Source organism: Larimichthys crocea, chromosome XVIII (genome assembly GCF_000972845.2).
Source record: "Larimichthys crocea isolate SSNF chromosome XVIII, L_crocea_2.0, whole genome shotgun sequence".
NCBI classification, from domain to species: domain Eukaryota; kingdom Metazoa; phylum Chordata; class Actinopteri; family Sciaenidae; genus Larimichthys; species Larimichthys crocea.
Genome location: NC_040028.1, coordinates 14,190,723 through 14,205,010, shown reverse-complemented (window position 1 = coordinate 14,205,010; position 14,288 = coordinate 14,190,723). Strand labels below are relative to the sequence as shown.

Below are 14,288 nucleotides of genomic sequence, written 5' to 3'. Positions count from 1 at the left end.
AAAGACAACACTGGAAAATGGTTGGCAAACAAAACATTTAATGTCTAAAGAGTGAAATTAATATACCTTAAAATAAATCTAGTCCCAGTATTACTTTTTGCCACCAAACAGTAACTCTTAGATGCATGTTTATGGTCCTCTAAAAATAAAATGATTCTAAACTATATTGTATGTGTTGGTCAAGAAACACTAGGAGATAAGCTCATAGATTCGTATTGTTGTATTGCTGTGACAGATCTGGGAAGCACATGCCATCCGGGACAGTTTCAGTGTCCAGATCACCGTTGCATAGACCCCAACTATGTCTGTGATGGGGACAGAGACTGTGTGGATGGGGCAGATGAGCAGGGATGCAGTGAGTACCTTTCTGAACACACAAATAGTTGCAGGTCTCATCTGGTGCTTAAATCATATCAGGTCACTTTACACGAGTGTGTATTTGATAAAAATCTATTTCATTTCATTCTGCTTGTATTTATATTGTATTTATAAAAATAAGAAGATAAGTTGCTGATCGGAACTATTTGCACCAGGTTTCATAACCATGTAGGTTGTAAACATTCTTCAGCCCAGCCTCTTATTTTGATATGTTGTGAACTTTATTCCCCCTTTCTCAGACAAAGAATTAATTTCTTTGTTCAGTCATTCATGTCTTCATTCATGCATTCAAAAACGCCCTGTTTGTACCAGCTATGCATGTTCAAAAAAGTTGTAGAGGTCAATTGAATGCTCTGTGAACTTCAACAAGCATTTGTTAAGCCTCTTAGTTTATTGATCTCATTACTTGTGTTGCTCAACAGTTGAGCTCAACATGCATGCAAAACTGCAGAAATATTGAGCATCAGGTTTAACATTCCCCACTGGATTTTTTCAGTCTATAACTGCACTGTGAATGAGTTCAAGTGCGCCAGTGGTCACCAGTGTATCAACTCTTACTACCGATGTGATGGAGTCTTTGATTGCAGTGATCGCTCAGATGAGCGAGCCTGTCGTGAGTATTTAAATACTGTCTTGCTTGCATATTTTGATCTGTAATTTTGGCCTGTTCTAACGTCCTAATGTTTGTGGTGTTTTCCAATGTACCTCAGCTACTAGGCCGCCAGGGATGTGCCACCATGAGACTGAGTTCCAGTGTCAGTCAGACGGGAGCTGTGTCCCCTCTACCTGGGAGTGTGATGGTCATCCAGACTGTGAGGATGGCAGCGACGAACACCATGCCTGCCCACCTCGCACCTGCCCCTCCTCACTCTTCCGCTGTGATAATGGGAACTGTGTGTTACGCAGCTGGATTTGTGATGGGGACAATGACTGTAGGGACATGAGCGATGAAAGAGACTGTCCCACACCGCCTTTCCGATGTCCAAGCTGGCAGTGGCAGTGCCCTGGCCACAGTGTGTGCATCAACCTCACCACAGTGTGTGACAACACTCCTGACTGCCCCAATGGTGCTGACGAGTCTCCTCTCTGCAGTAAGTCTGATCTCTGCTACCTTCTCAGCCTGGAACATTAGTTTATTTGTCTATCAGGAAGCCTGGATTGTTTTATTACGTTTCTAAGCAACTGCACCTGTTTGTAAGCCTCCTTAAATTCAATTAAATGTTCATATCACATGACAAACAGGATCAAACACTCACTGGAGTCTGTATCTTGTAAACAGGAGGGGCTTTGTTTCACAGAGATTTTGTGTTGAATGTTATCTGTTTGTCTTTGGATTCTTGTGTGAAAATCATGCATGTGTGTTGATTTGACCTGTATTAACCTGGAAATTATCTGTGATTTTCCTTTCTTGCCTTTCTCATTGCTTTCAGACGAGCCTTTGCCAGGTAGGAACAAACTCTCAATCATTGGTAGAAACTCTGCAAGTGTTTTGATTATTTTTTATTAACAAACACAGTTTCTTTATTAACTGTTTTGATATTAGGGAGTTTCAAAATATGATCAAAGACACATTTTGTTGTTAGTAGAGTGTGTGTGTGTGTGGTAAGTTGACATCATCATCACCATTTGCCCCAAATGTTATTAAAAAATAGTTCAGAGTAGCACTTCTAAAGAGACTTACTGAAGTAGATAGTGCTTTGTTGTTTTATCATCGTAATTATCATTAGAGGATGTATATTGATTGGATAAATTGATAGATTTTGTATTTGTGTTGAAAGATTTTAATTTGTATGTTCTAAGTTTTGCTTTCCCTGCTTTCAACTCAGATCAGGAAAGCTGTTCAGACAACAATGCTGGCTGCACCCACGGTTGTATCCAAGGGCCCTTTGGGGCCCAGTGCACGTGCCCTCTGGGTTATCAACTGAGCAATGACTCCAAAACATGTGAGGATGTAAATGAGTGTAATCCCCCTGGACTATGCAGCCAACACTGCTTTAATGAGAGAGGCTCTTTCCGCTGCCACTGCCAGGATGGCTACACTCTTGAAGCCGACCAGCGTACCTGCAAAGCCTCAGGTGAGGAGCAATGTGACTTAAACCTTCTGTGTGAGTTACATAGGAAAAAGGCCAATTATCAGTCCTGCAGGCAGGATGATTTGCAGCACATATCTCAGTTTTCTCTACTGTGCTGGCAGGAATGAGCTATGATAAAGGGGGAGCTTGGGCCCCAGACTGTGGGACTGACACACTGTCTTTCTTCTCCTGTGTCTCTCCTTGCTACTCTGATTTCTTTAGATAAGACAAATAACATATATGTCAATCACTGGCCGTCACTGGTGTAATTAGGACATAATCACCAACAAAGGGCTGTTTATAGGGAGCGTGCCTGACATGAGCTCCTCTTCCACACAGATAACCCATTGAAAGGCCTTGCAATACAATAGATCATTATTTGGACAACAGTGCATTCCCCAAGGATTGCCATTTAAGTAGGGTCTGTTTAACAGCCCTGCCGTAGAGTTTTGGTAGACGTGCAAAAGCTGATAAGTGCTCTGATTAGCATGAGAATGGAAATGAAAAACAGGTAACACCGATTGGATGTGTGTCTACAGATTCTCGTCAGGCGTTCTTACTCGTGGCCAGTCGAAATCAGATTGTGCAAGATGACATAACCACTCAGCCCAATGTGGTCCGCTCACTGGTTCGAGACGGACGTAACATCGTGGCCCTAGATTATGACTCGATCACAGACCGCGTGTACTGGTCCGACACAAGCCAGGACAGAATCTGGAGCGCTAACAAAAACGGCACAGACAGAACTGTGGTGAGTTAGTTTGTTCCATTTTGTCACTGCAGACATATTTCACTAAAACCGTTTTATGTGTTTATTCATACCTTTAGATGTAGTTTTCACATGTAAACACATTTAATTAAGAGTGAGTCTCTTGTGGACAGATATTTGACAGTGGAGTGACTGTAACAGAGAGCCTCGCTGTGGACTGGGTGGGCAGGAACCTGTATTGGACTGACTACGTCTTGGAGACTATTGAAGTGTCTAAACTGGATGGCACCCATCGTACTGTGTTAGTCAGTGAAAATGTCACCAACCCCCGAGCCCTGGTGCTGGACCCAAGGGACAGGTCAGTGTTGTAGGATGTAACACATTTTATGGTCTCTGCTTTTCATGATCAAAGCTGTTAGTGTTAAACGATGTAATTTGTTTTGCAGTGCTCACCTGATGTTCTGGACCGACTGGGGGAGGAACCCCCGCATTGAGAAGGCCAGCATGGATGGGAAATTGAGGACTGTTATCATAAGCAACAAGCTGTACTGGCCCAATGGCCTAACCATAGACTATCCAAACAATTTGTTATACTTTGCTGATGCCTACTTGGATTTCATTGACTACTGTGATTATGACGGAAACAACAGGAAACAAGTTTTGGCCAGTGACCTGGTGAGTGTATGAGGAGAAAGACACATTATTTAAGTAGAGATCTTAATCTAAAAGTGAACAGAGTTTATTTCTTTTTGAATAGTATGTGTAAGACACACTTTTTTTTCCCTTTTGCTCTGTGTAAAGGTACTGCAACATCCCCACGCAATTACCATTTTTGAGGATTTTGTGTATTGGACCGACAGATACATCAACCGTGTGATGCGAGCCCATAAGTGGCATGGGGTGAACCAGACAGTGATGCTGTTCAACCTCCCTCAGCCAATGGGTCTGGTGACAGTACACCCAGCCAGGCAGCCGGCAGGTATGGTAAAGATAATCTACACCAATCTCTGTTGCAGCACGTCCGATGTTTGTGTAAATACATTAAGATTAGTCTGTTGACTTTTTGTATGTGTGATCATTTTTAGCCGAAAACCACTGCTTGAGGAGTCCCTGCACTCATATCTGCCTGCTTTCTGCTGTGGCACCGAGTTACTACTCGTGCGCCTGCCCCTCAGGCTGGACACTGGCAGCAGACCAAATCACCTGCACCAGAGGTATGCATCCTGCCAAATGGAGAAAAAAAATCATCACTCAGTTTGATGAAAAAGGAAGTCAGGTCAGATGCATTTGATAAGTTGATACACTCATAAGGCATTCATCTTAGAGCAAAAAGCAGACATGTGGAAATGACGGTTTTTGCACGCTTCATTTGCAGCCACATTAATGTTGGTAAGAGGCTAAATCTTCGAGAGCACAGAACTCGTATTATAGATCGATCCAGGTGCTTGTCAACAGTCTCCCATTTAGATTCTCTTGTAAACTGCTGTTCCAGTCATAAATATTAAGAATCATATAAGCATGTCTTTCAAGGTCTTAAGAAGACAAGGGACCTTTAATTCAAAGTCCAAGGAGTCCCCCTTAGGTCAACAGCTTAATTCATCTCAGATTTCAGCCCATTCAAGCCAAGCAGAACACAGTCTCCCCCTGAGGCCAATGATTATCCAGGAATGAAAATGCCCCACAACCATTCATCGATTCTAATCTCTGATGACAAAGCAAATCAGATAGTTGAAACAACTTTCACCAGTCAATCCTCTTTATAGATAAAGGCATTTTAGCTCAGGGTTTATTCTGCCACATGTGTCATACACTTTTAGTTTTGGATTATCACGGGCTAAATCCACCTCTGGGGGACACACTTTCCTAGCTTTGTTTCAGAACCTCAAGAAATATTTACAGCTTTGGTGTATTTTGTTTACAAGTTAGAAGGCACAAGTGATTTACTGTAGGATTTGTTGTTTTCATCTTTTCTTAGCCACTACTTTTATGATTTTTTTTAGTTGAAGATCCTTTCCTGGTGGTTGTGAGAGACAGCATCATCTATGGCATTTCCTTGAACCCAGAGGACAAAAGTAATGATGCTATGGTCCCTGTCGCTGGGCTTCAAAATGGCTATGATGTTGACTTTGATGACAGCGAACAGACCATCTATTGGGTGGAGCACCCAGTAAGTTATCATCCAAAGACACTATTTCCAGTTTCTTATTTTCTATCTGCTACAGTAAATATTGCAGTGCGTTGTGAGGGCAGTGCAGAGATGCACTCCTACTCAGTATACAAGAGACTCACTGTACATGTACTGTAATCGTACACAGTTCGAGTACCAGTGCCTGATATGAATATTTCTCCCTTTCTCAACCAGGGTGAGATCCACAGGGTGAAGTCAGATGGTACCAACAGGACAGAGTTTGCCCCCGCAGCCATCCTTGGCTCCCCTGTTGGCCTGGCGTTGGACTGGATAACACAGAACCTGTACTACACCAATCCAGCAACGCAGTCTATTGAGGTTTTTTTCATTACTACTTTAATAATTTAACTAGAATAATAACTAATTATTATTACTTTGTGATAGCACAGATGAATAAGTGTCACAGTACAGTAACTAGCACCTGTTTGTGTTTGTGCTCGGACAGGTTTTGAAGTTGAGAGGGGAGATACAGTACAGGAAAACTCTAATCACAAATAACGGCTCTCCAACTGGCGCAGGCAGTCCTGTTGGCATCGCAGTGGACCCAGCACGTGGGTAAGCCCCATTTAACACAGTCCTGGCACAGCCACTCATCCCCACAGCTACTGAGCTCTAACAGCCTCCTCATAGCCATCTGCTCTGCCTCTAGAGAGAACTCAACCAGTGTTACTGAATACCACACTGCACACTGCAATGTACAATAGAATACAATAAGACATTTCTTAGCCTTTCCCTCTCTACTATTTCATACTTCAACCATGGTCCTCTGTGGATTGGGAATATTCTAAAAGAAAAAACAGTGAATGAACTCAGAAAGTGTCTTTTCCTTTAATTAAATGCTGACAGATGTCTATTAAAAAGTAATAAACATAGATATCCATGACTAAATAGTACATGTTTGAGACATAAACACCTACACTCTTTAATGTCTTCTAAGCAAACTGTACTGGACAGACCAGGGAACAGAGAGCGGCATTCCAGCCAAGGTTGCATCTGCAGACATGGACGGCTTAAACTCTGTCACCTTGTTCACCAACAACCTGGATCATATTGAGTTCCTCACTGTGGACATCCGAGAGAACAAGCTTTACTGGGCTGTTACAAGCACCGGCTCGGTGAGTCTTTACTCTCATATCTCTTTAATAATTAGTTTATTATATAATGTTCAGACACATGTAATATGATCTGCAAGCTAATGCTAATCTTGATAATTGTACAAAATGAACATATTGTAACTGCCTGTTTGGCATGTGACTCACTGCAGATTGAGCGTGGTGATCCAGATGGAACTAATCGCATCACCATAGTGACAGGCCTGTCTCACCCCTGGGGTGTGGCTGTCCATGACAGCTACCTTTACTTCACTGACCGCAACTTTGAGGTCATAGAACGCGTGGACAAGTCCACGGGTGCCAACAAGGTTGTACTGCGAGACAACGTTTCTGGACTCAGAGTTCTGAAAGTGCATTATCGAGAGAGTGAGTAGCACAAGGAGATGTTGTCATTTATTTACTGTTGTTTGTTTTTGGGTTGTTGTTGCTTCTCCTTGTCTTCCTCACACCATTTTATTTCTACAAACTCAGCCTCTGCAGGTACATCCAATGGCTGCACCAACAACATGGGGGTGTGTGAGCAGCTCTGCCTGCCTCGGCCACTGGGTCTGTTTAGCTGTGCATGTGCCACAGGTTTTAAACTTAATGCTGACAACAGGACGTGCGCTCCCTACCAGTCTTTCGTTGTCATCTCCACTCTGTCTGCTATCAAAGGCTTCAGTCTGGAAGGAGCAGACCACTCTGAGGCAATGGTCCCTGTGGCTGGGAGAGGTTAGTGGTTCTTATAAATTACCTGCTACTGTATTTTTACATAGGATCCATTTATTTAAGAAAACTTCTAAAATGATCAAATGTTCATGAATATTGTGTTTGAAATAACAGTAATGGCCACTAACGATTGGGTTATCCTCCTGCAGGCCGTAACGCTTTACATGTTGATGTACACATGGCATCTGCTTTCATCTACTGGTGTGACTTCAGCAGCACTGTGGCAACACAGAATGGGGTCAGACGAATCAAGCCAGATGGCTCAGGATTACGTAGTGTAGTAACATCTGGAATAGGGCGCAACGGGATAAGAGGCATTGCTGTCGACTGGGCTGCAGGTATGCTGCCGTGTCAGCTTACAAATGTGTTCATCTAAATATTTGTTTTGTTTAACCACAAGCTGTAAGTAGTGCACAGTTACAGTCAGGTCTATGATTTCACTGCTCTGCTGGTTGCATTACTAATCTTCACATATATATTTTATTCATATGAAGTACTGCAGGTAGATAAAAGAGGATTAAGTTCACCAGCATCAAAGCATCTTACCCTTATGTTGCAGAATATGTTTTAGACAGTAGGAGCATCTGTTGTTTGATGCTCTTGCTCTGGTATCGGAAACAGTTTAACTTCTAACTGTTAGAATTGCTTGTGTTGGTTATATTCAGTCGTTATATTCATTTGATAATAACGAGGCATACAAGCAAATCTCTGTAACAAATATGTTTTTCATTTTCATTGTAACTTAACATGTTGAACATGCTGGCAAGAACATGCTGGCTAGATTTAGTATCTAATTGTTCACCTTGCTGACTTATATTACTTCTGTCTGCGTCTGTAACAACCTCTTGGACTGTTGATGTAAACCGGAGAACCAAAACAGAGCCAGACGAATTTGACCTTGCTCTATGATACAGACAGCCTCGGACAGCAGACTGCCTTGTAGAGTCAAAGTTAAGAGGCTTTACGACAATGCCAGACTCACTTAACAGGGAGATCAGTCCCACACAGATGACAGCAGAGACGATTATATTAGCTTGTTTAGGAAAAACCAAGACAGCTGCAGAGGAGAAAAACTGTTTGCCTGCTTTGGATTTAAAATTGCATCAGTATAACTGAAAATCTGTTGTGTATTCATATCACCACCATAATGTCAACTGTTAAACTGTCTAATTTAATTATGATCATAATTAGCAGTATGTGGTTGATGACCTCATGCTCTCATATGTTATGATGCCACTTTGCACACTCAGCTAATTGGATTCTTTCTTCAGGGAACCTGTATTTCACCAACGCCTTCCTAACTGAGACATATGTGGAGGTGCTCCGGCTGAACACCACTTTCCGCAGGGTGCTGCTGAAGACGCAGGTGGACATGCCACGCCACATTGTGGTGGACCCCAGAAACAGATACTTGTTCTGGGCTGATTATGGTCAGTACCCCAAAATTGAGCGAGCACTCTTGGATGGAACCAACCGCACGATTTTAGTGTCGTCTGGGATTATTACTCCACGAGGTCTCGCTCTGGACTGGAAAACCGGCTACGTCTACTGGGTAGATGACTCCCTGGATATGATTGCTCGAATCAGCCCTCAAGGAGGGGAGACAGAGATAGTCAGGTATGGCAGTCGCTACCCAACTCCTTATGGAATCACAGTGTTTGAGAATAGTATCATTTGGGTGGACAGAAACCTCAAGAAGGTGTTCCAAGCAAGCAAAGAGCCGGGCATCACAGAGCAGCCCGCTGTCATTAGAGACAACGTCAACATGCTGAGAGATGTTACGATCTTTGACCAGCGTTCCCAGCCTACCACCGCCCAGGAGCTTAACTACAACCCCTGCATAGAGAATAATGGAGGCTGTGCCCACTTCTGCTTCGCCATCCCAGAGTCTGGTACAGGTAACCAGAACAAAAAATGCAGCTGTGCTTTTGGGAATCTCGCAGCAGATGACGAGAGCTGTGTGGTGTCAAGGGATGATTATCTCATCTACACGACTGAGAGCACCGTGCGTAGCCTGCGCCTCGACCCTGACGACCATGCATTGCCCTTTCCTGTGGTCAATGTGCCACGTACCTCAGTTGCACTGGATTTTGACCTCACAGACAGAAGGATCTACTTCACACAGAGCTCAGGTGCAGGAGCAAGTAAGATCAGCTACATCAGTCTGAACTCTCCCACCTCAGCTCCTGTTGTGGTGGCTTCAGGTAGGTTTTGCACCTACACTACAACATACACGTTTTTATGCACGTAGGAATTGATACCATTCTTATTGCTGCTTTGATCCCTGTCTTTGGACAGATCTAGGCGCTCCTGATGGTATCGCTTATGACTGGATAAACAAAAGAATTTACTACAGTGACTACGTCAACCAAAGCATCTACTCCATGTCTGTGGACGGCCTTCAAAGGACTATTATCGCACATGTGTCCAGGCCAAGAGCCATTATGTTGGACCCCTGCAGGGGGTAAGAATAACACACACACTCTCTTTGTTCATCAGATTAAACTGCTATTTAAAGATGAATCCATACTTGTTTCCTAGATACATGTATTGGACAGACTGGGGAATCCATGCAAAGATTGAACGTGCTACCTTAGGTGGAAACTTCAGAACAGAGATTGTGAACAGCAGTCTTGTGTGGCCCAATGGACTGACCCTGGACTATGAAGAGGAGAGACTGTATTGGGCAGACGCCAGCTTGTAAGATCTGAAAAATCCCACTGTTGAAATGTGTACTCAGTTTTGTCTGTTACACCATCAAGCTGCTGCTATTATCATTATTTTGCTCTGCCATCAGACAGAAGATCGAGCGATCTTCACTCACGGGGGCCAATCGAGAGGTAATCGTCAGCACAGCCATCTACCCCTTTGCCATGACCATGTTCGGTCAGTTCATCTATTGGACTGACTGGAACACACGCAGCATATACCGGGCCAACAAGCATGACGGTTCTGACCAGAGGCTCATGATTCAGAACCTTCCATCTCGGCCAATGGACATCCACGTTCTGGCCAGCAGGAAGCAGCAGCAATGTGATAGTCCCTGCCAGCAGTTTAATGGAGGCTGCAGCCACATCTGTACACCAGGTACAACCAGTTTCATGCCGTCACTTCTGCATAATATTCCTTTAAGTGCAGTGTTTGTAACCCTCAATCATTTGTGTAGGACCCAACGGAGCTGAGTGTCAGTGCCCATCAGAGGGCCGCTGGTACCTGGCTGACAACAAGCACTGTATCCCTGACAATGGGACTCGCTGCCAGCCAGGCCAGTTTACCTGTATGAATGGCCGCTGTATTCGTGCCCAGTGGAAATGTGACAATGACAACGACTGTGGAGATGGCAGCGATGAGTTGGAGAGAGTCTGTGGTGAGTTGTTCCTAAAAGAGAGTTTGAATTAATTTAGTTCCTTATTTGCATTTCATCCTCGGTTTGTGTTTTATTAAATGATATAAAATCTCACTGTTGATTCTTAGTCATAGCGCTCCTCTTCTCTTCTCTCCTCTGAATGAGAACTTTTCTCTTTCCCTTCACCAATACTAACAAATTCTGTATTTTTGCTTTAACAAAGGACCTAAGTCTGACTTCCACTATGTTGGTGTGTATGCTTGCGCTTCATGATTAAATTTCCATTAACGGTATTAAATCGAATCAACACTAACAAATGAAACAATGTGCTTCTTATATCTTTGCACGCAGTCCCACAGCTGCTGTCATCCTTTATTGCCTTGTCAGGTAAAATGAGTTTCCACTGCATGTCTATATCAGCCCCCTCTCTCCTGACCTCACTCTCTATTGGTCAGCGCTCTGACCTGTTCTTGATTCTGATTGGCAGCCTTCCACACCTGTGAGCCTACAGTGTTTACTTGTGGTAATGGGCGTTGTGTGCCGTACCACTACCGCTGTGACCACTACGACGACTGTGGAGACAATAGTGACGAGGTGGGCTGTCTGTTCAGACCATGTGACCCCAGCACAGAGTTCACCTGCAACAATGGGCGCTGTATTGCCAAGGACTACGTTTGCAATGGCATCAACAACTGCTATGACAACGGCACCTCTGATGAACAAAACTGCCGTGAGTATCCACAGAAATTAAACAGGTAAACGTTCAAAATCAAAGCAGTTAAATATGTTAAATATGTTCTAATGTATGATTATCTCAGCGGAGAGAACCTGCCAGCCAGAGCACACGAAATGTCAGTCCACCAACATCTGCATCCCACGTTCATACCTGTGTGATGGAGACAACGACTGTGGGGATATGAGCGACGAGAGCCCCACACACTGTGGTGAGTTCAGCAGCAGCCAAATCACAAATCAAAATTTGCCTCAGGGAACCATACAACATTAAACACCTTCTGTCCTTAGACCCCCAGTTTGGGTAAGTAAAAAAGAAACTTCTGCAAGAGGAGGGATCTCAGGATGGCCAAACATGCAATAGTCGCAGATTTTAATGACAGCATTTCTGATGCATGGAAATGATAAAATACTTGTGAAAAATTAAGATCCATGAGGACATTGACCAAACAAACAAGTCAAAATCACAGTCAGCTGTGAAAAAAGCCTATTGTCTTCACTCAGTTAGGCTATGTCCTAAATCACTCCCTCCTTTAGTCATTCACTATTCCCTACATAATAAACACACAATGGTAACTCCACAATGAGAAATAAATTTGATATTCAAACCATTTTGTGTCCTGGTTGACTGTTGTAGTGTTGAATGAGATTATGAGATGAGATTGCAGATGTGCTGCTAGTAAATATACTGCACTAGGTAGCACATAGGGAGTAATTTTGAACACTGCCTTATAGTTTCAAGGAAACAGCATTGATGATAGAGCCCCTCACAACCACAAGAAGAGGATCCCTAACTAAACTAAAAGGATGTCACATCAAAATGTGACATCCTTTTGATCTAGAATGGTTACAAGCTGGGTAAAAAGGATTTTTATCAACCTAAAGTTGTGAGAAAGAGGATATACAAAGAGTCAAAAACAGATCTGTGTTCATCCCACCCTCTCATCAGCATGTTAAGATTCCCTCAAAGTGATTTCATGCTTTTCTTCATCTTCTAGCTGCTTCCACATGTTCCCAGAGTGAGTTTCGTTGCTCCAGTGGCCGCTGCATCCCCGCCCACTGGTACTGTGATGGAGGGGCTGACTGTGCCGACGGCTCTGATGAACCCCTCTCCTGCAGTGAGTGTCGCACAACTCTCTCACCCCCAAAACAGGCCTGTTAGCTTTGTGTGTCTGCTCCCGCCCCATTATCAGCTGCTCGGTTATTGTGTGTTTGTGTCTGTCCGCCAATCTGCATCTGTGTGTTGGAGTGAGAGACCGCTGTGAGTGATGCAGCAGAGAGTGCGAGTCAGTGGTGTATTTCTTTGTTGACGATGTGGTCAGTCAGGCCTCCTATTGTGTGCTGCATTCCTCTGCGGTGACGCCCCTCAGTGTCCTCTGACGAACAGCACCTCCCCCTCCCTTTGTCCACCAGGGGTTACAGAGCCTCACTTTGGCTTTTGTTTAGATAGTTCACCATGCATGGGAATGTGGAGTTGCCATGACTATTTTGAGAGCTTTGCCAGTGTTGTATTGTGCTTTGCTTATTAGATGAAAAGCAGTGGGGGAAGTGCCTTAGGTAATTGGCAACAAAAATAAAAAGTGCTAAAAATAGATTTATACTGAGTATAAATAATTTGGCAGACGATATTATAAATATCAGCAAAGTATCTATGGTTTAATGTGATATTATTTGTCTCTGCAGCCACACAGGTCAGAACCTGCAACACAGATCAGTTTCGTTGTGATGATGGCAGGTGCATTGCCTCATCCTGGATCTGTGACGGGGACAATGACTGTGGTGACATGAGTGATGAAGACCAGAGGCATAATTGTGGTATGCATCCTTTCATTTCATCTTATACTCTCTTTCCTCTTCTTCATCCTTCTCTGCATCCTCCCATCCTCTCCTTCGAGACCATCCTCTTGTTTCCTGTCACTTTGCCCCCTCCTGCTTCCCTCATCCTCTCGTTATTTAGGACGCTGATGGATTAGGAAACACACCACTGGGGGAGTGTTGTGTGGGAGACACAGCCAGCATCTTAGTCTCCTGTAGAAGGTCTCCATTCCAAGGAGCTGACATTCCTGATTTCTCCTGCCTCACTCGTTACTTTGTGCATGTCTCCATTCTCTGGCTTCCTGGCTCAGGGTGGATCAAGACTCTTATGTCTCACCAATGCGTGCTCCAACAATACGATGCCTGAAGCTAAAGATTTCACTGCCTGAGCCTCTGTAGGAGACTCACTTCAAACAATGTGGATCAGTCACATTAGATGGATAAAGAATCTGAAGTCACAGCTGCGTGTTTTGAAATACAGTCTGGAATATTTGGACTGTCAAAAACACCATCGTCATTTCACGTCTCGCAAACCCCCCTGCCTGATGTTGTTTTTTTTTCTCCAGCCAATCGCACATGTTCAAGTACAGAGTTCACCTGTGTCAACAACCAACCACCTCAACGCAAATGTATCCCACGTGATTGGGTGTGTGATGGTGACGCAGACTGTGCAGATGCATTAGATGAACATCAAAACTGCACACGAAGATCCTGCGGCATCAATGAGTTCACCTGTAGCAATGGCCTGTGCATACGCAGCGCCTACAGGTGAGAACAACTTCAAATATCAGAAATTACATCTGTAATCAATCTGTCTGGCAATGCAAGTTCATCTTTTGCGTCTTCTAAAATCAGGTGTGATCGACGTAACGACTGTGGGGACAGCAGTGATGAGCAGGGCTGCACATACCAGGCGTGCCAACAACACCAGTTCACCTGCCAGAACGGCCGCTGCGTGTCGCATGACTTTGTCTGCGACGGCGACAACGACTGTGGTGACGAGTCTGATGAGCTGGAGCACATGTGCCGCACGCCAGCACCCACCTGCCCCCCCGCAGAGTTCAGATGTGAAAATGGACACTGCATCCCCGTGAGCCAGGTGTGCGACAGGGACGATGACTGCTCTGACAACAGTGACGAGAAGGGATGCGGTGAGTTTCCCCAGATTTCCACAGAATTATGCAATGAAAAATGTCTTCTTAACCTTTTAGTTTCTTTAGTGTTTGTC

The 14,288-nt window shown here is 44.1% G+C and overlaps 1 protein-coding gene across 1 annotated transcript in view; it reads left to right on the top strand.

Moving 5' to 3' along the window:
• lrp2a (low density lipoprotein receptor-related protein 2a) overlaps positions 1-14,288 on the top strand; it is a 44,863-nt gene that overhangs the window by 16,675 nt on the left and 13,900 nt on the right. Inside the window, exons 25-54 of the mRNA XM_027290913.1 lie at positions 236-355; positions 875-991; positions 1,089-1,469; positions 1,809-1,823; positions 2,205-2,453; positions 2,990-3,201; positions 3,333-3,517; positions 3,606-3,834; positions 3,961-4,138; positions 4,245-4,373; positions 5,160-5,326; positions 5,522-5,665; positions 5,793-5,902; positions 6,285-6,462; positions 6,612-6,825; positions 6,931-7,170; positions 7,317-7,505; positions 8,439-9,371; positions 9,466-9,631; positions 9,709-9,867; positions 9,965-10,254; positions 10,334-10,534; positions 10,737-10,763; positions 10,865-10,900; positions 11,001-11,243; positions 11,332-11,457; positions 12,244-12,363; positions 12,929-13,060; positions 13,627-13,828; positions 13,916-14,211. Of these exons, the coding sequence (XP_027146714.1) occupies positions 236-355; positions 875-991; positions 1,089-1,469; positions 1,809-1,823; positions 2,205-2,453; positions 2,990-3,201; positions 3,333-3,517; positions 3,606-3,834; positions 3,961-4,138; positions 4,245-4,373; positions 5,160-5,326; positions 5,522-5,665; positions 5,793-5,902; positions 6,285-6,462; positions 6,612-6,825; positions 6,931-7,170; positions 7,317-7,505; positions 8,439-9,371; positions 9,466-9,631; positions 9,709-9,867; positions 9,965-10,254; positions 10,334-10,534; positions 10,737-10,763; positions 10,865-10,900; positions 11,001-11,243; positions 11,332-11,457; positions 12,244-12,363; positions 12,929-13,060; positions 13,627-13,828; positions 13,916-14,211 (5,988 nt within the window). The remainder of the gene's footprint in view (positions 1-235; positions 356-874; positions 992-1,088; positions 1,470-1,808; positions 1,824-2,204; positions 2,454-2,989; positions 3,202-3,332; positions 3,518-3,605; positions 3,835-3,960; positions 4,139-4,244; positions 4,374-5,159; positions 5,327-5,521; positions 5,666-5,792; positions 5,903-6,284; positions 6,463-6,611; positions 6,826-6,930; positions 7,171-7,316; positions 7,506-8,438; positions 9,372-9,465; positions 9,632-9,708; positions 9,868-9,964; positions 10,255-10,333; positions 10,535-10,736; positions 10,764-10,864; positions 10,901-11,000; positions 11,244-11,331; positions 11,458-12,243; positions 12,364-12,928; positions 13,061-13,626; positions 13,829-13,915; positions 14,212-14,288) is intronic.